Raw genomic sequence first — 19,553 nt, 5'->3', positions numbered from 1 at the left:
TACACAGGATGTGTTTGGGGGTATTATTTTTAGTTATTCAGAAGTGCAAGCAGGCTGAAAATGTATTACAGTCATATCATTCTTTATTTGGCAATAAGTGTGTCCATCATAAACAAACTGTTTGATTCATTAACCCCTCCTAAAACTCTACCCAAAGGGTTTAATCCACAACTGTCAATTCTGAGATCCTGTCTGCCTTCATGAGTCACAGGTCAAATCATACCACACCTTAAGTGTGCTATAACAAAAAAAGGAGGGTTTGAGAGCTACTGGCCTCAGGCTATTTCTTCATCACCTTGGACCATACCTTTCCTGCCTTCTTTCCACCCTGCTGCTGCTGCTGCTGTCACTTCAGTTGTGTCCAACTCTGTGCGACCCCACAGACAGCAGCCCATCCGGCTCCCCCATCCCTGGGGTTCTCCAGGCAAGAACACTGGAGTGGGTTGCCATTTCCTTCTCCAATGCATGAAAGTGAAAAGTGAAAGTAAAGTCGCTCAGTCATGTCCAACTCTTAGCGACCCCATGGACTGCAGCCTACCAGGCTCCTCTGTCCATGGGATTTTCCAGGCAAGAGTACTGCAGTGGGGTGCCATTGCCTTCTCCCTGACAATACTGAATTAATTACGTGGGCTTTCTCAGTGGGCTCTGCTGTTTCTCTACTTAGTGCATGTGTTTAAGCTGTCCCCCTCCCTGTAAATCCTATGCCTGCCTTTTTCATAGTTAAGAGTTTACTGTCATCATTAACCAAATTCTGTCGTATCCTCTCCACATCTCTATGGGTCCAGCACACAGAAAGCAACCAATGAGTGAATGAATGAAGCCAATACCATTAAGATAGTCTCTCAAAGCTGCTATCTCATTCCCTCTGCTTTGACAAACTTGACCATCTCATAGCTTTCTAGTTCTTGGCTTCTGACACTTAGCTGTTCTCTCACCTTTCCTGGTGGCTCCTCCAACTTTTAATGGGGAGCATTTCATAAGGCTCACTCCTGTTGGCTATTTCTGTAGTGAATCAGTATTACAGGTGAACCACTGTATTCTTAAAAATTAAGAATAATTTTTAAGTTAGGATCCCAAATCCTCCAGGAGATAGAAGATGGGTAGGAAAAGTGGAGTGAAGTCGCTCAGTCGTGTCCGACTCTTAGCAACCTCATGGACTGCAGCCTACCAGGCTCCTCCGTCCATGGGATTTTCCAGGCAAGAGTACTGGAGTGGGGTGCCATTGCCTTTTCTGTGGGTACGAAAAGGATCCTACAAATATTAAATTCTATGCTTTCTCATTTTTAGACAATAGTATTTTAAGATTGCTTTTGCCATTACCATAGTAACATGCTCAGTTGTAGAAATTGGAAATAAATATAAAAGCATTAAAAAGAAAAGCCTCTCATCATACCACCCAGAGAAGATCACAGTTAAGATGGATTTATTTTCCCTTCAGGATTTCTTCCATACCTCTTATATCAGTCCTGCCATCAACATATTTGATTAAGATCCACTGCAATTAATAAGCACGTAGGCTCTGGAGCCAGACTGAGTTTATATCCTAACTCCATCACTTCCAAGCTACATGGCCTTGGGCAAGCTACATAACCTCTGTCTCAGTTGCCTCATCTGTTAAAATGGTTGTAACAATACCTATATACTTGCATATAAGGGATTGAAAGTGTTTATAGAGCACACAGTACAGTGCCTGGTACAAAACTAACACTGTGCACGTATTCACCAGTATTATTTTTAAAGTTAAAAATCTTTAATGAAATGGTGAGTTACCTAAAAAGCAACAGTTATATGAATAATCCTGGATATTCATTGGAAGGACTGATGCTGAAACTGAAACTCCAATACTTTGGCCACCTGATGCAAAGAACTGACTCATTTGAAAAGACCCTGATGCTGGGAAAGATTGAGGGCAGGAAGAGAAGGGGACGACAGAGGATGAGATGGTTGGATGGCATCACCGACTCAATGGACATGAGTTTGAGTAAACTGCAGGAGTTGGTGATGGACAGGGAGGCCTGGCGTGCTGCAGTCCATGGGGTCACAAAGAGTTGGACAGGACTAAGCGACTGAACTGAACTGAACATGAATAATGATCATGTATATTTACAACAAAAAGCAGAACTCATCCTGAGGGACATCCATGGAGGTCCAGTGGTTAAGACTTCATACTTGCACTGTAGGAGGCACTAGTGTGATCCCTGGTCGAGGAACTAAGATCCCACATGCCGCATGGGATGAGAAAACTGAGACAAAGGTTAAGTAGTTTGCTCAAGGCCAAAAAACAAAATCTCATCCTGATTCTGAAATTGAGGTGGGAGATCAGTGATCTAGGAACAGGAACAGAAAGACAGACCTTACCACCCTCCAAAGGTTACTACCTAGATATAGGTGAGCTAATATCAAGTTTTTAAAGTATACATATATAGACATACTTTTCTGAAAAGGTATATTTTTAAAATAACTAAGGACAGAGAGATCTAGAATGACACATCCCATCTATAACTGAGTTAAAGAGATGATTACTTGAGCTATTTCCCAAGAATGTTAAATAAACAGGTTTACTCCATATTTCCTAGAGTTTATAATGAATTTATATTCCACAGTATATTCTTTAATTTGTCCTTTATAATATTTATTCTTCAATGGCAATTGCATTATAGTTTTTACCTTCTGAGCTACAGAACATCTGGAGAAGCAGACTAAGAAACCAGAAATGCTAATGTACCTTCTAAGATTCTTTTGGAAGGATACCAACCCCACTGATTCATGTTATGGATTCACACTGGGAGCCACCTGCTTTCTGTATTGTGTTATCTGGCTGTTCCTGCAGGCCTTATATCACATGAAGAGGGTCCCTGTCTGTTTCTGACAGGATAATATTAATCTTATTCTCCAAGTGAGCATCCAGCGTATCTCGAAGATCAGAAAGAAAGCCTCGTTCAGTGTTGCTGTGTTCACAGAGGATGACACTTATTCCTTGGGAAGCAGCATCCAGAACATCATGGTGTGACATCTCACCTGCCAACAAAGGAAAGAGCAAATATTTAAATATTAGACACAGTCTAATAACTGTGGACTATGGTTCTGTGCTGAACCACAACAGCAGAAATACCAAGTTTTCATCCTATTATGAAGCAAATGTAATACAGCAAAACTTTACACATGAATCTAGAAAGTTATATGCATGTTTCTTACATGTCCTCCAATTTAAAAAGAGAGGCCATCCCACTGAGAATTCCAAATTGTTTCTCCTTGGTATATGCACACATCCAACAATACCTAATAGCACCAGAACTGACCTGTAGGAACACCCATTCAAAAGGTTTCCACAATAAAATAAAATAAACGACCACTGCTTACCTCCCAAAGACTTATTTATACTTTGTGAAATAAAGTGAAGTGTTAGTAGCTCAGTCATGTCTGACTCTCTGTATCCCCATGGACTGTAGCCCGCCAGGCTCCTCTGTCCATGGAATTCTCCAGGCAGGAATACTGGAGTGGGTTGCCATTTCCTTTTCCATGGGGTCTTCCCGACCCAGGAATTGAACCCAGATCTCCCACATTCTAGGCAGATTCTTTACCATCTGAGCCACCAGGGAAGCCCCTTATACTTTGTGAATAACAAAATTCTCAGCATCAACTGTAGTCTAATTCATAAGAATGAAATGAGCTTAAGGTTATTTCTAAATTAAAAACAAGGTATTTTCCTTTGACTCAGGCAAAACGCCTAGAAATTCTGAAGTTACTGGTAGAAGAGGATCTCATCTTTTGTGGAAAGATTTTGGGAAAACTCAAAATGTTTTGAATTTTTAAAAAACACTTTGTGAATCTGATGTAGGAGCAAGAATATTTGGCTTTTCCATAAAAAGCACAATTTTGAAATATACTTAAGACACAAAGGCATTAAAAAAAGTTCTTAGGAAAAGAAAAAAAAAAGCCCTCAATTTCAATTCCTCACACTCTCCCCCAGTCAAATACGCATTATTTCATTATGAAGTGTTAGTCACTCAGTCGTGTCCAACCCTTTGCGACCCCATGGACTGTAGCTTGCTAGGCTCCTCTGTCCATGGAATTGTCCAGGCAAGAACACTGAAGTGGGTAGCCATTCCCCTTCTCCAGGAGATGTTCCCAACTCAGGGATCAAACCCAGGTCTCCTGCATTGCAGGCAGATACTTTAACATTTGAGCCACCAGGGAAGCCCTCATTGTAAGGACTAGTTTCTACTCAAGTACCTTTTAAAATATCTTAATTTAAGTAACAGTAGAGAAAAAGTGAAAGGAGAAAAAGGCACTAAGCGGCCCAGTTAGAAGTCATGCTTTGGGAAAGACAAGTCTGGCTGTCTGGACTAGTATATAATTTGTATTTCCAAGGAGCAAGCTTGCCATCTACTGGTCTTCCTAGGATACTACCCTTTATGACCTAATATGTAAAGCTCAAAGGAAGGGTGATGAAAATGGTCTTTTGGCTGGGGTTTCCTATCTCTGAAGTGATATTCAAAGTGATGCCTCACAGATTACAGACATCTAAAGTAAGCTAGATATGACATTTTCTGTTTCCCCAACTAACCATATAAGAAGGACATTTTAACATTTTGGAACTGTGTGAATTTATCTCATGTATATACTGCTTTGTGATACAAAAACTAATTTTTAAAAGTCATTATTTATGGAAAACAATCAGACATTCCAAACTGAGAAATATACAAAAAAAGCAAATGGCCTATGCTCTTCAAAAATGCCAATGCTCTAAAAACAAAGTTGAGAACTAGAACAGATGCAGTGTGTGATCAAGAATTGAGCATCACAACATCACTCATTATCAGAGAAATGCAAATCAAAACCACAGTGAGGTACCATTTCACGCCAGTCAGAATGGCTGCTATACAAAAGTCTACAAGCAATAAATGCTGGAAAGGGTGTGCAGAAATGGGAACCCTCTTACACTGTTGGTGAGAATGCAAACTAGTACAGCCACTATGGAGAAGAGTGTGGAGATTCCTTAAAAAACTGGAAATAGAACTGCCTTATGACCCAGCAATCCCACTGCTGGGCATACATACCGAGGAAACCAGAATTGAAAGAGACACGTGTACCCCAATGTTCATCGCAGCACTGTTTATAATAGCCAGGACATGGAAGCAACCTAGATGTTCATCAGCAGATGAATGGATAAGAAAGCTGTGGTACATATACACAATGGAGTATTACTCAACCATTAAAAAGAATACATTTGAGTCAGTTCTAATGAGGTGGATGAAATTGGAGCCTATAATACAGAGTGAAGTAAGTCAGAAAGAAAAATACGAATACAGTATACTAACACATATACATGGAATTTAGGAAGATGGTAACGATAACCCTGTATGCGAGACAGCAAAAGAAACACAGATGTACAGAACAGTCTTTTGGACTCTGTGGGAGAGGGAGAAGGTGGGATGATTTGGGAGAATGGCACTGAAACATGTATATTATCATATGTGAAATGAATCGCCAGTCCAGGTTTGATGCAGGATACAGGATGCTCGGGGCTGGTGCACTGGGATGACCCAGAGGGATGAGACGGGGAGAGAGGAGGGAGGGGGGTTCAGGATGGGGAACACATGTACACCCGTGGCTGATTCATGTCAATGTATGGCAAAACCAATACAATATTGTAAAGTAATTAGCCTCCAATTAAAATAAATAAATTTATATTTTAAAAAAAGAATTGAGCATCAATCTGAACAAGAAATACTATAAATTTTGATCAATTAACAATGTTAAATTTCTGAATTTGGTCATTATAACATGGTCATATAAGGGAATGTCCTTGCTCCTAGGAGATAAAATGCTGAGGTATTTGAAGGTAAAAGGTCATCTTATCTGTAATTTATTTATAAATGGTTTGGGAGAAAACATAAATACATATTAGGTTGGTTCAAAAGTAATTGTGGTTGGTACAAAAGTAATTGAGATTCAAAAGTAATTGTTGGTGCAAAAGTAATAGTAACTCAGGTTGATGAAAAAGTAATTGAGGTTCAAAAGTAACTGCAGTTGGTGCAAAAATAATTGAGGTTGGTGTAAAAGTCAACCACAATTACTTCTGCACCAACCTAATACTTATGCATACACAAATATATACACACATATATGATGTTATAGACAGAATGTACAAATGTGGCAATGAATAGCCATTAGTAATGTAGGTGGGGCTTCCCTGGTGGCTCAGAAGTTAAAGCATCTGCCTGCAATGCAGGAGACCTGTGTTCGATCCCTGGTTCGGGAAGATCCTCTGGAGAAGGAAATGGCAACCCACTTCAGTATTCTTGCCTGGAGAATCCCATGGATGGAGGAGCCTGGCTGGCTACAGTCCACGGGGTCGCAAAGAGTCGGACACGACTGAGCGACTTCACTTTCACTTTCAATGTAGGTGAAGAGTGTATAAGAGTTGATTACACTATTCTCACTGCAACTTTTCTATAGGTCTAAAATTCCTTCAAAGTGAAATGCTAAATTTTAAAATAGAAACATCATGTTATAACATGTTAAACTGTCTATACACTGAAAGTTTACTTCAATCCGGTATAAATTTGAGGGCTTATAAAAATCTTATATTTTAGGTGACCTAGACAGGAAGGAAATCTAAAAAAGAGTGAATATACATATAACTGATTCATTTCGCTGTACATCAGAAACTAATACAACATTATAAAGCAACTATACTCCAATAAAAATTAAATAAATAGCTGCCCCCCCAAATAAAACCCTTGCTTCTTAAGAAGGAAGGAAAAGAAAACAGACAATGGTCATATACACTTTTAATTGGTTCAAAGCAATACATCAGGCTTACTAAGATGCTGCACCTATTCTCAGAGACATGACATCATTTCGAGTGCAGCAGCCTTTGTAAGGGAGGATGCTAGATAATAAGGCATGGGCGTATGGTGGCAGGAGAGGTCTAGTAATGCCAAAGGGATGGCCATTGAGTCTAGTTTTAGAAGTGGGTAAAGTAATCTTAAGCCCCTGTCTCCTAACCCTCAAGAGGCCCAGAGGTAGAAATGCAGCTGGTAACAGCAGCGTTCAAAGTGCCTCCAACTCCCTTGGAGGAACGATGGGTCCTGTTATCAATTAGGTATTAACCACAAGGACAGAGTACAGAGCCTGGGAGTCAAACAATTTCTGTCCAAAAGAAGTGCATATTGTAGATTAAGAAAAAAGTGACAGGAATTGGGAGAGGAAGGTGTGATCATCAGGGGCAGGAGCCGGACACTGTCAAGAAAATGCTTCTCAGGGGAGGCATCTTTGAGCTTATCACTAGAAGTATACGAAAGGAGCAAAGCAAAGACATCCTAGCCAGGGAAAACAGCATGAGCCAAGACTGCATGGAAGAGGACGTGGGACGTTCGGGTTCACCAGGGCACATGGAGGACATCGCTGAAGGGTTTTCAGCCATGATAATATTATACACCGTCACATCTGTACTTCTGAAAGTTAGTTCTGGGGGAGTGTGTGGAAGATTAAGATTAGAGGCTTAATGAAGTACTTTAGCTAGGGGATGTTTGGACGGAGATAAAGGTAAAATTAGAAAGATTTTGGAGCTAGAACTGAAAGAAAGTGATCACTGCCTTCAGGGCCGAGTAAGAGGAACAATTTTCTACCTAAGGCAATAGGTAAAAAGTGTCCCACTAACTTACGTGAAATCTGACAGAAATCATGTTTAGGAACAGAATAGGTTAAATAAATGCTGAACATCACTTTTTAGATAATCTAATTATTAGATGATTTTTTTTCCTTCCACAAAGTATGTGGTATGTCCCCAATTTTGACATAGTTCTTATTTAGTTCAGCTTCAAAACACATTTATTAGATCCGTCTGTATGTTAGATGCTGTCCTAAAATCTGCTAATTTTTACCTTGTAAAAGACAAACCAAAGTAGGGAAGGGATACACAAGAAAAGGGTATCAAGAAAAGGGTACAAGAAAGGTCCAAAGGCTGTCCTACCTGTGAGATAAAGGTCGGCATCCGTCCCCTGCAGGACGCTGCTCCCAGAACCAGCGCACAGAGCCACGACTTTGACTGGGGACTCTTCACGATAAAGAAAACAAGAGACCAACACTTTTCAATTCCCCTTCATATTAATATTACAATCTGTACCAAGAATCCGGCACGTAATACAGATCTCTCTCTCAGTCTTATCACCGGTATGTGAATTTTGTGTAAAAAGTTTCAAAAAATAATAAAACATGTCTTCATATAGGCAAACAGACTATTCCTTGGTATTACAGAGCTAACCTAAAGCAAGATTATTATTCCTTTGGAATCTCGCTGTTGCACAAGCCCACGTAAGGCACCTCTGAATAGTATTTACCACTATTAGCACTAGGCTTTCGGCTTTACCACAGTGCTGCTCAATTAATTACCTGGTCTCCAGGTAACAGTAAGAGGTAGGCATGTTTGACTCTGTCCCCAGGTAAGGAAGCTAAGGAACTAAACAGGCTAGTCAGAGGATGCTATGTAATGGAGTTGACACATATCTTTTTAACTTTTGATTTTATATTGGAGTATAGTTGATATATAGAAAACGAACTTATAGTTACCAGTGGGGAAGTAAGGAGAAGGGATAGTTAGGGAATGATATGGACACACTGCTATATTTAAAATGGATAACCAACCAGGACCCACTATTTAGCATAGGCAACTCTGCTCAATATTATGTAACAACCTAAATGGGAAGAGAATTTGAAGAAGGATAGATGTATGTATAACTCAATCACTTTGCTGTACACCTGAAACTAACACAACATTGTTAATTGACATTTTTTTTTTAAGATGGTATTTTCCTAAAAGAGCATCCTGTGGAGAGTGAAACACAGAAACTTTCAAGGCAAAATCCAGCAAGTGTTGAGTACTTAGATTCCTAGAATGGACACTTCATTAGTTGTATTTCAAAAAAGGGGCAATGGCGCTGGTCAGAAGTCTTATTCCATCTCTGCCACCCACCTTCTTTGGAAATGAGCACTCATGAGTTGTTTGATCCAACTGTGGATTTTGGTTAAGTCGGTTACCTCTGCAAACCTCAATATTTTTCACCTATACAACAGGAAAAATAATACTTCCGAGACATCTAAGAATAGCTAGCACTTCCTGCACTTAGCGTGGGCCAGCCACATGGATTACATCACCACTGCCATGCCTGTCGAAGCCGTGCAGCAGACGTGACTGCTGCATGGACCCACAGCATCAGACTCCACACTCGCAACAACCGCACTCCGCTGTTGCCTTCGCAGTGGACACACGCACACTTAGCACACTCTGAATAGTCCTGGGCTCACTGCAGGGGCCCAATAAATGCTCTGCTCGTTCCTTTTGTTCCCCAAAGTACAGAGAAAGCCAAGAGAGAAGGCAGTGGCTACAAAACTCAGAAACCGCAGTCAATTACATCACTGAGCATAGCAGTACCTCACTATAAATTATCACCAGTATTGTAAAACTTAAGATCTGCATTGTAATTGGAGCAATCACGATTTCTTCTGTGAGCTTTCTTCCTGGAATGGGGTAAGACTGCACTTGATGCTCTTCCTGGGTTGACTGAACAATTTGTTGAACAGAATATGTATCATTTCTAGACTGCAATGTTTACCCGCAGTTTAAGACTCTCCCTCTTCAAGACCTGTCTACAATGAGTAGAGTCCCCTGCTGATCTGAGATGGACCTGCAGTGTGAATGAGAAATAAATCTTGTTTAGGCCGATGGGATGTATACCACAGCATAACCTTGTCCACTCTGACCGATAAAGTAAACCAGTCATCTTCTGTGAGCTGCTAACACATTTCTATCATATGGATACAGCCAAAAGTTTCCATTTTTGCCCAATATTATCAGTAGGTATGCTGGATAAATATAGAAGACATACTTACCTAAGGTCTTCCCTATTCCAAGAGCAAGGCGAACATGAGATAGTTTTAGGTGACTTTTGATTCGCTCAATCATGGTTTCCAAGGAGACAGACTCATCCAGTGTGCATAACCGTCCCATCCCGGTATAGAGAAGGAGAGGCTGTAGAGAAACAGAAATTAGGAAAACTGGGCATCATCAGTCCCAGAAAACAATTCCATAGAGCAAGGAGCAAATACTGAGACCAATAAAACAAGGGCACTATGAGCTTGCTATAAAACTAGCTCCAGGGCTTTCCTGGTGGTTCAGTGGTAAAGAATCTGCCTGCCGATGCAGGAGACATAGATTCGATCCCTGATCTGGAAAGATCCCACATGCTGAAGGGCAGCTAAGCTCATGCACCACAACTATTAAGCTTGTGCTCTGGAACCCGGGGGTCGAAAACTACTGAAGTCCTTGGGCCCCAGAGCCCGTGCTCTGCAAGGGGAGAAGCCGCCACCATGAGATCCCCATGCATAGCAACTAGAGAGTAGCCCCCACGCAGCAATGAAGACCCAGCACAGCCAAAAATAAATAAATAAATAGATAAAAATTTTTTAAAGTAGCTCCAAGCTAAAAGTTAGGAATGCAAACCTGACAAAAACATTCTCTGACTTCTAGGAGCTCAGTCTCCTGAGAAGGTAGTTTTCTCTTCTTTTTCTATTTTTTTTTGGCTGAGTGGCATGTGGGATCTTAGTTCCCTGTCCAGGGATTGAACCTCTGCCCCTTGCATTGGAAGCATGGAGTCTTAACCAGTGGACCACCAGGGAAGTCCAAGGTGGGTACTATTTTTTTATGGGATCACAAAAGAGTGACAAAATAGATGAGTTGCGATGGCGAGGTGGGGGGCAGGGGGAAGGTGGATACTTGAAGTAAGAGGAGTAAAATAAGCTTCTACAAGGACTTGGGTCTTGAAGACAAACCAGAAAGGAGTTAAGAAAGGAGAGATGTCAAGTGCAGGGTGGTGGGTTAGAGATACTGTGAGATGTGGTGAGGCATTCTATTTTTTTTCTTTTTTCCTTTTTATTTATTTATTGAGGCATTCTAAACAGAGAGAACATGTATAGAGGTGCTAAGGTGTGAGAGAGCACACAGGGCTGATCTGAAAGCAGACAGTATAGCTGGTATGCAGAGCAAGGCATGGGGAGGGAGCAGAAGCTGGCGACAGGGGTCCTCGCTGGTCATGGAAGGCTACACACTCTAAGCCGAAAAGCCTGGACTATCTCCTGGAGGTGCCTGCTCAGGAGTTTACTGCATCTTATATCCCAACGGAGGGAACATGAGCGTTTCAACTACTGTGGTGGCAAAGCAAACAGAGAGGAGAAACATCTTGTACATTTAGGGACAGAATCAGCAGGGCTTGGATGTACGGGAGCAAGGGAGAGTTGTGCAAACCTGCAAATAAAACAGCTCTTAGGGTCACCGATAAAACAGAAAAAAAACTTGTATTTAAAAGCATGGTACATGGATAAGGTCAGTTTTTGTATATACTGGATTTTAAATACTTGTGAGATCTGTAAGTGGAAAATGTTCAGAAAGTGGCTGGAAATAAAGTTTGTTTGTTTTTTTATTTTATCTTTTACCTTAAGAAAGCATCCTGAGACAGGAAGTAAAGACACAGGGATCACCACATGTCAAGTTAAAGGAATGAATAAAATGGTCCAAGCAGAGAGTATAAAATAAGAGACTGAATCTGTAACTGAGTCTCTCATCATGAAGAAGTACCATCATGGTCTGAATGTTTCCGGCCCCCTCAAATTCATAGGATGAAATCCTAACCTATAGATTAGGAGGTGTAGCCTTTGGGAGGTACTTTCAGATCATGAGGTTGGAACCCACACAACTGGGATTAGTGCTTTAGAAAAGAGGCTCCAGAGAGATCCCAAGTCCCTTCACTGTGTGAAGACACAGAGAGAAGGCACCATCTTTGAAGCATGTAGTGAGCTCCCGTCAGGCAACACTCAGAGTCTGCCAGTGCCACGATTTTGGACTTCGCTTCCTCCTTAACTGTTAAAAATAAATTACTGTTGTTTGTAAGCTATACAGTCTATAGTATTCTGTTATAGAAGTCCAAACACGTTATGGCAGCCTGAATGGACTAAGATATCTACATTTTTGTATTCCTGAAACGTCTCCCTTTTTCAATAAACTTTCCAGGGCCCAACATGCTTTCATCACCACTTTGTGCTTCTACTCTAGGCAATAGTTAATAATCTGTTGAACTAACACTTTACATATGAATTTGTCAAACAAAACTGCACTGTAACATAAGATATCTTTTATTACCTTCTCTAGTGACAGAATTTCAGTCTTCTGATAAAACTGCCTATTCTGGGAAAGAAAAGCCACCACCTGCATCAAAGCTTGCTGAGTACAATTCAGACTGAGCCGTGTTTGTTCTTCATCATCAGCCCTGGAAAAAAAAGTCACTTGGTTTAGGATAAACATAAACAAATCAATATAAATTAAAAAAAAAAAAATATATATATATATATAAACTTATGTACTCAAAATAATCCATAGTTTACAACCTCCTGTAATAGGAGATTAGATTTATATGGACTTTAGGATTTAATTCCAAACCATTTTCTAGAATAGTGTTTCTCAAACTTTAGCATGCATCAAAATCATCTCATGGCCTTATTAAAACAGACTGTTGGGCCGTACCCTCAGAGTTTCTGATTTAGTAGGTCTGAGTGGGGGCTGAGAATTTATCTAACAAGTTCCAGGTGACACTGATATGCTGGTCCAGGGACCTCACTTTGAAACCTCTGTTGTAGAACTGTTCTTAGTCCTGGTCGTGCATTAGAAATCTCTTGCTGGCTTCTTAAAATAACAGCTGCTGGACTCTTCTATAGACTCAGTGAAACAGAACCTCTATGAATGGGGCTGGGGCAAACAAGTTTTTTAAAGCCCTAGAAAAGTTAATTTTCAAACATCATTGAATACAAGAATTTCCCAGACAGACTCTCAGGCAAATCCCATTCTAATTACACAGATCTAGGATAAAGCAAAAAAATCTGCATTTTTCTTTATTTTTAATTGAAGGATAATTCTGCTATAATCTTGCATTGGTTTCTGCCACACAACAACGTGATGCATTTTTCAAAAGCACCCATTATGCTTATGATTCAGAGGGTCCCTGAATCACCCTTTAAAAAGCAATACCCTTAGGAATTCCTTGGCGATCCAGTGGTTAGGACTAGGTGCTTTTATTGCCAGGGCCTGGGTTCACTCCTTGGTCAGCGAACTAAGATCCTAAAAGCCACGGGGCACGGCCAAAAAAAATTTTAAAAAGGAACATTTGAGAGCCTCTCCAAAAAAACTAGCATCAAGAAAGTTTTGTATTTAGTCATAAACTCTAAATATAATCACAGAATTCGAGAACTAAAAGATACCTTACAAGATAATGTGGAAGCGTAGTTTTAACACTGGAACCATCTGCAGAGATTTGAAAAGAAAAAGCAAAAACAATGCCTGGTCCCCAGTCTAATTGTTAAGTCCCAGATACTCCTGTAATATGGAGAAACTGGAACCAAACTAAATGTGTATCAGTTCTTTAAAAGGTCCACCAGTTAGGAAGCGAAATGCTTTAAGAAATTACAGTACATTCATAGTAAGAAATCTACATGGAAAGATTACTATGACAAGTAAAAAGGCAAATACAGCATACCATTTAATTAAAAAAAACAATGACTAAAACAAAACTATACATTCCTTCATGTCCCTATACATGTTTGGAAAGATACTCACTTCTCTGAAAACAAAAGAAAGACAACTCAAGTTGAAGATCTTGGGACTGAGTAGAAGGGACAAGGAGGACTGTGGTATTGTTTGAAGTTTCCATGCTCTATTTGTATAATTTTAATTTCAGTATTTACACAGTGTTTCAGAATGGTAAAAGATATCTATGACCGAAATCTATGCAAAATCTTATAAATAATTTTCCTTAGGGATCTTGAAATCCCTCAATACTATTATAGGACATTTACTATGGCTTTAGTATAATGTATCTACACATAAAACCCACTCATCAAAGAGTCATTTTTAGTGTAGCTTATATGGATTTCCATTTTAACTTTGCACAGTGGCAGTTGAGATTTACCCAAGGCATGATTACTGCTAACAGATTTCCATTTTATTAAAAGGTCACTATATTTATCTTTGATTTTTTTTATAATTATTAAGTCCTAGCTCTGCATAATGTGTCTTTTACAATGCTTTAGTAGGCAAGCCACTCCAGTGTTCTTGCCTGGAGAATCCCAGGGACAGGGGAGCCTGGTGGGCTGCCGTCTATGGGGTCACACAGAGTCAGACACAACTGCAGTGACTTAGCAGCAGCAGGGTAAATTAGTCCCAACATTTTTTGGTATCTCAGACCTAATTAAATAAATGATTGGCATATCTGAGAGGCATTTTAACGCATTTTTTCCCTTTCAAGTGTTTGGGAATCATCATTTGCTGGGAACTGATAAAAGTAAACCTATATTACCAGTATATCACTAGGGTTTATCCACATACCCTAAAGTAAAAATACCTTTCAACACTGTCAGGAGGATTAGAAACACTGTAAGATGTGTGGTTTAGTCCTTCCTGCATAGAAAATAGTCAACAAGCGTTATCATTTTTATTGTATTGAAAAGATCCCATAGTTTTCCTCCTCAGGGACCCATATGCAAATGAGAAGAATGCTGTTTTGTAAACCTACCAGAGGAAAATGATGCCACCTGAGGAAAAGGATTTGTTATAAACTTAAATAGCAGGGTTATAGAATTTTAAGAAAGATTCTTAATATATACACAAAAAGAGGAAAATATATTGTACCTAGCAGAAAAAGAAGTAACAGATACACCTGCAATTTCTTTCAGTGCGGAAACGACTTTGTCCAGGTCTTGGGTATGGGTAACACTGAATTCTACTCTGTGAGTTCCCTCTGTGGGGTAGTCAGATGCTTTGGAAGGATGGATGGGCCTGGAAGTGCAAACACCTAGAAAAAAAATTGTCAGGAGTTAAAAGAGATTTTGTGGGGTTTCTTTTAAATTAAAAACTACTACTGTTAAGAAATGAGTATTCTTTAAAGGATTCATTCTTAGATGCTTCTATAATAAACACACACAACATGGTCCTTACATATACACCCAATAGTCCCCACAACCTAAGGATTTTGTATTGTCATACAGAATCATATTTCTTTTCAGAACTATTTTCCAGAAGACTCTTAAATATCACAGAAAGTTGGACAAGATTGACTCATGAATTTCTGATGACATACAGAATTGAGACTGCTTACTAAATTTACTTGTGTAAACTATGATTCAGGTCACAAAGCTCATAATCCATTTGACCACACTAATCCAGATTATATCATCACAGAAGCTTCAGCCCAGCACAAGGAAACGAAAAAGGCTTACCAAAAATAAAGCTAAAAGCACATACAGTGAATTCTCTCATTGTGCTGGGCATAAGCACTAATCCAGTGAAACTATCTGCCTGATATATCAAGTATATTCTGGAGAGGCCTGAGCTTTCAATTCAATTCAACAGGCTTTTCTGGAGTGCCTGAGTGCTAGGCACTGTGCCACTTGAGTAAGGAATCACAAAGCTCAGCCAAAAATGAAGATTTCCAATGTGGTGTTTATTCAATAAGAATAAAATTTAATTTTCAAATATAATTTAATTGTCAGGTTTCAGCAAGGTTATTTTAAAATATATAAAAACAGAATAATGGCCCCCATCCCTAAAGAGGTCAAAAGACTATTGAAAAGACACTCTTTAAAATTTCAAAGCACTGACTGGGAAAAAAACTAGATAGGAAAGAACAAGAGGCTTCTCACCAAGCCCTTTAGCCAACCAGTTGTTGACTCCCTGAGGAGCAGCGTCATAGGCCGTGTGAGGAGAGTAGATCCCAACTCTGTTCTCCAGTGCCCGGATTACCAGGCGCTCCTTCCATGTCTTCCAGGTGATGCGCTTCATGGGTCGGAAAATAGGTGGATGGTAGGAGAGGATGAGATCCGCCTTCTTCTGCAGCGCCTCCTCCATCACTTCCTCTGTCAAGTCATTGGTCAGGAAGAGCGTGTTTACAGTGTGTGGCGGGCTCGGTTCCACCAGTAATCCAACATTGTCCCAGCTCTCAGCAAATGAGAGGGATGCAAAGTCGTTCAGGGAGCAAAGGAGAGCCTTCAGATCCATGAAGGAACGGGAAGAGCTGTAGATCCGGGAATGGACCAGGCGGGCTGTCGTGGCGACCAGGAGTACACGAGATGACAACATGCAGAAGTCAGGCAGAACTGAGTATCTGAAGTCAAACACAGACTATGGAGGACATGTTCACGTCACAGACTCAAACCTTTTCAGACAGCAAAGTATATGAGCAAAAGAGCTGTATGTTATACTAAAAAAGACCCAAATGTGATGGCATGCGTACTCAGTTGCTTCAAACCTAGGTCTCCCGCATTGCGGGCAGATTCTTTACCAGCTGAGCCACAGCAGAAGCCCAAGAATACTGGAGTGGGCAGCCTATCCCTTCTCCAGCGGATCTTCCTGACCTAGGAATCGAACCAGGGTCTCCTGCATTGCAGGCAGATTCTTTACCAACTGAGCTATCAGGGAAGCCCACTCAGTTGCTTCAGTCGTGTCCAACTCTTTGAAACCCACTGGACTACAGCCAGCTAGGCTCCTCAGTCCATGGGGTTCTCCAGGCAAGAATATTGGAATGGGTTGCCATGCCCTCCTCCAGGGCTTCTTTCTGACCCAGGGATCAAACCCACGTCTCCTGCGTCTCCTGTGATGCAGGCAAATTCTTTACTGCTGAGCCAGCAGGGAAGCCATACATAAGTTCAACTATTGGCTCTATCATTTACTGGCACATGGTATCACAGGTTAAGTCACTTAAGCGCTCTGAGCTTGTTCTCTCATCTACAAAACAGAGATACTATAACTTACTTCATAGGTCATCTGGAGGAATGAATGGATTAATATGTTTAAGTCACCTTGCACAAGCCTGGAGAGTGTGTGTGTGTGTGTGTGTGTGTGTGTGTTGGTCAGTCGTGTCTGGTGTGTGTGTGTGTGTTGGTCAGTCGTGTCTGACCCTTTGCAACCCTATGGGCTGTAGCCCACCACACTCTTCTTTCCATGGAATTCTCCAGGCAAGAATACTGGAGTGGGTAGCCATTCCCTTCTCCAGAGCACAAGCCTGATACATAACACACAATTACATTCATCCCCTCCTCCCTGTCCCCCACACACCCTCTGTTCTTAGTCTTCTCACCCTTACTTCAACCATCCTTCTCCATTTCTCTAGATATTACACTTCCTTCCAAGACCACTTCGACTTTCTAAATGAAGCTTTTCTTGACAAACTTTCTCTTTCAGTGTCTCCCCTTTTGCTCCAGACATTCTCTTAATTAATGTTATATTCCTGTTTGTCTCCCCTAAAGCTACCAGAGAATAGGAACTATCTTTTCTGTATCTCAGTATCTCCAATATGGGCCAGCACTAAATGCTTACTATACACAGTTTCCCTTCCCCTATGATAGCAGAATTTGGAGTTAGGGTGGTATATACTAACATTAAAAAGTGCTTTATCAGAGAGTTCCCTGGTGGCCTGGTTGTTAGGATTCTGGCTTTCACTGCTGTGGCTCGGGTTCGATCCCTGGTTGGAGAACTGAAATCTCTCAAGCTGTGGGGCATGGCCAAAAAAAAGGTGCTTTATCAAGAAAAAGTAATGATACCATACATAAAAAATTAAGTGGTTTATCAGTAGCCAGAACCATGAGATGCAGAGGTGGGTCACTGTGAATGGGCAAGGTCAAGGCAGGAAAGGGGCAGGAGATGCTGCCCCTGAACAAACACCTTGGTGCCATACAAAGGCCAGAATCAAGAGGTGGCCGAGGTGAAGATGTAGGGTACTCTGCGAGCAGAGTCAAAGCCTTCTAGACATCTGTATCCAATACAAAAGATAACACTGTTAGCTCAATTCTTCTCCCCCCCAGCTCAATTCTTAAATTGAGTATCTATGAAAATTTTTTTGAAGAAAAGCATTTCATGGTATGCAAATTAGCAAGAAAGCAGTCAACTGTAAATTTTAATTGGAATACTTGTAACTCGTTAACCACGGAAACAATTTTTTAAACTTTTCAGTTCAGTTCAGTAGCTCAGTCCTGTCCGACTCTTTGTGACCCCATGAATGGCAGCACGCCAGGCCTCCCTGTCCATCACCAACTCCCGGAGTTCACTCAGACTCACGTCCATCAAGTCAGTGATGCCATCCAAACATCTCATCCTCTGTCGTCCCCTTCTCCTCCTGCCCCCAATCCCTCCCAGCATCAGAGTCTTTTCCAATGAGTCAACTCTTCGCATGAGGTGGCCAAAGTACTGGAGTTTCAGCTTTGGCATCATTCCTTCCAAACAAATACACAAAAAATATTTAATATTTAATGCACTTATTCAAAATATGGTTTGGAGTGATGTGGAACCTCCACAAACCCTTGAACTAGGGTCTTGGAAGATCTTCTAAGAGTCCTTATACCACTTGCCGGCTTCCCTGGTAGCTCAGCTGGAGAAGAATCCGCCTGCAATGCCGGAGAATGCAGGAGAGCTGGGTTCGACCCCTGGTTGGGTACATCCCCTGGAGGAGGGCATGGCAGCCCACTTCAGTATTTGTGCCTGGAGAATCCCCATGGATAGAGGAGACTGGTGGGCTACAGGCCATGGGGCCACAAAGAGTCGGACACGACTGAGGCACTAAGCACCACAGCACATACCACTTCCAATTTCCAGATTCCAGGTCCTGATACTAATTACTCCACTCTACAGACTCTTCTAAAATCTGGCAAGGGCTAAAGTGAAGCTCTAGTGGTCTACCACGGCGGTGTTGATTTATTTACTGTTAAATTTGTAGGACTTAAAGGTAACAAAACACTTCCCATTCACAACGAAGCTGCGTAGCTTGAAGCCACAATTAACAAGAATGGAAGCCGGCCCAGCATGGTGAAGACATGACTTCACCATGTCTTTTTACAGACTCTAAAACCAGCCTGACTCCCAGAGCCAAAGCTGTTTGCGGTTTCCACCTCTGAAGGATAGAAATGAGAGTTTCCAGCTCACAGTGTTCTTGCAAGATTTAACCGTAAAGCTGGGGAAAAGTGCCTGGCCTAGAGTCAGCGCTGTTTAAGTATCATTAGCAGGGCCACTTCACAGCCTGCAAACTGCGCCCCCCTTTTTTCAGTCCCACTTCAGACGTTTTCCAGGACAATGAAGAGAGCAGGTGGCAAGGCCGTAAACCTGAGAGTCAGGGCCCCGGCCCCTCTAGAGCCCTATCCTATCTCGAGGCAACCCGGTTTTCTGCGCCTATCTCTTCCCTGTGGCTATCAGGGTGCTTGCTGCCACAGCCCGCCACCGAAGGCTCAGCTACCCAGCCCGGAATCTGATTCTCCCGAGACTCACCAGTCCCGGGACTCCGCGAGGGCTACTTCCGGTCCTGCGCGGAACTTCCTGGTGTTGTGAAAGTGGGCGGGACGCAGGGGCCGGGCGGAAGAGGTCCTTTCCATTTTAGGTCTGAGCCCAAGGCAATTCTAGAGGTTGCCCAGAGTTAACGCTTTTTGTCCTAGTGTAATTATTGAAAGAGCCCCCTCTCAAGGTC

The 19,553-nt window shown here is 41.4% G+C and overlaps 1 protein-coding gene across 2 annotated transcripts; it reads right to left on the bottom strand.

Annotated features, from left to right (window-relative positions):
- On the bottom strand, nt 1-18,709 carry NIF3L1 (NGG1 interacting factor 3 like 1). 2 transcript variants are annotated; one of them, XM_052662828.1, is made up of 7 exons: nt 18,676-18,709; nt 15,748-16,208; nt 14,738-14,900; nt 12,200-12,326; nt 9,898-10,036; nt 7,982-8,065; nt 1-3,018 (listed from the first exon to the last, which is right to left on the bottom strand). In XM_052662828.1, exons 2-7 carry the CDS (start codon nt 16,181-16,183, stop codon nt 2,834-2,836), a joined length of 1,134 nt encoding a protein of 377 aa, XP_052518788.1. In that variant the 5' UTR covers nt 16,184-16,208; nt 18,676-18,709; the 3' UTR covers nt 1-2,833. The 2 variants fall into 2 exon arrangements, with proteins under 2 accessions (XP_052518788.1, XP_052518779.1); XM_052662819.1 differs by lacking the exon at nt 18,676-18,709 and having other exon boundaries at nt 15,748-16,220.
- Nucleotides 18,710-19,553: the final 844 nt, after the last annotated feature.

Source organism: Budorcas taxicolor, chromosome 2 (assembly GCF_023091745.1).
Source record: "Budorcas taxicolor isolate Tak-1 chromosome 2, Takin1.1, whole genome shotgun sequence".
Taxonomy (NCBI): Eukaryota; Metazoa; Chordata; class Mammalia; order Artiodactyla; family Bovidae; genus Budorcas; species Budorcas taxicolor.
The sequence above is the reverse complement of the archived record's forward strand: the minus strand, read 5'-3'. Positions and strand labels throughout refer to the sequence as shown.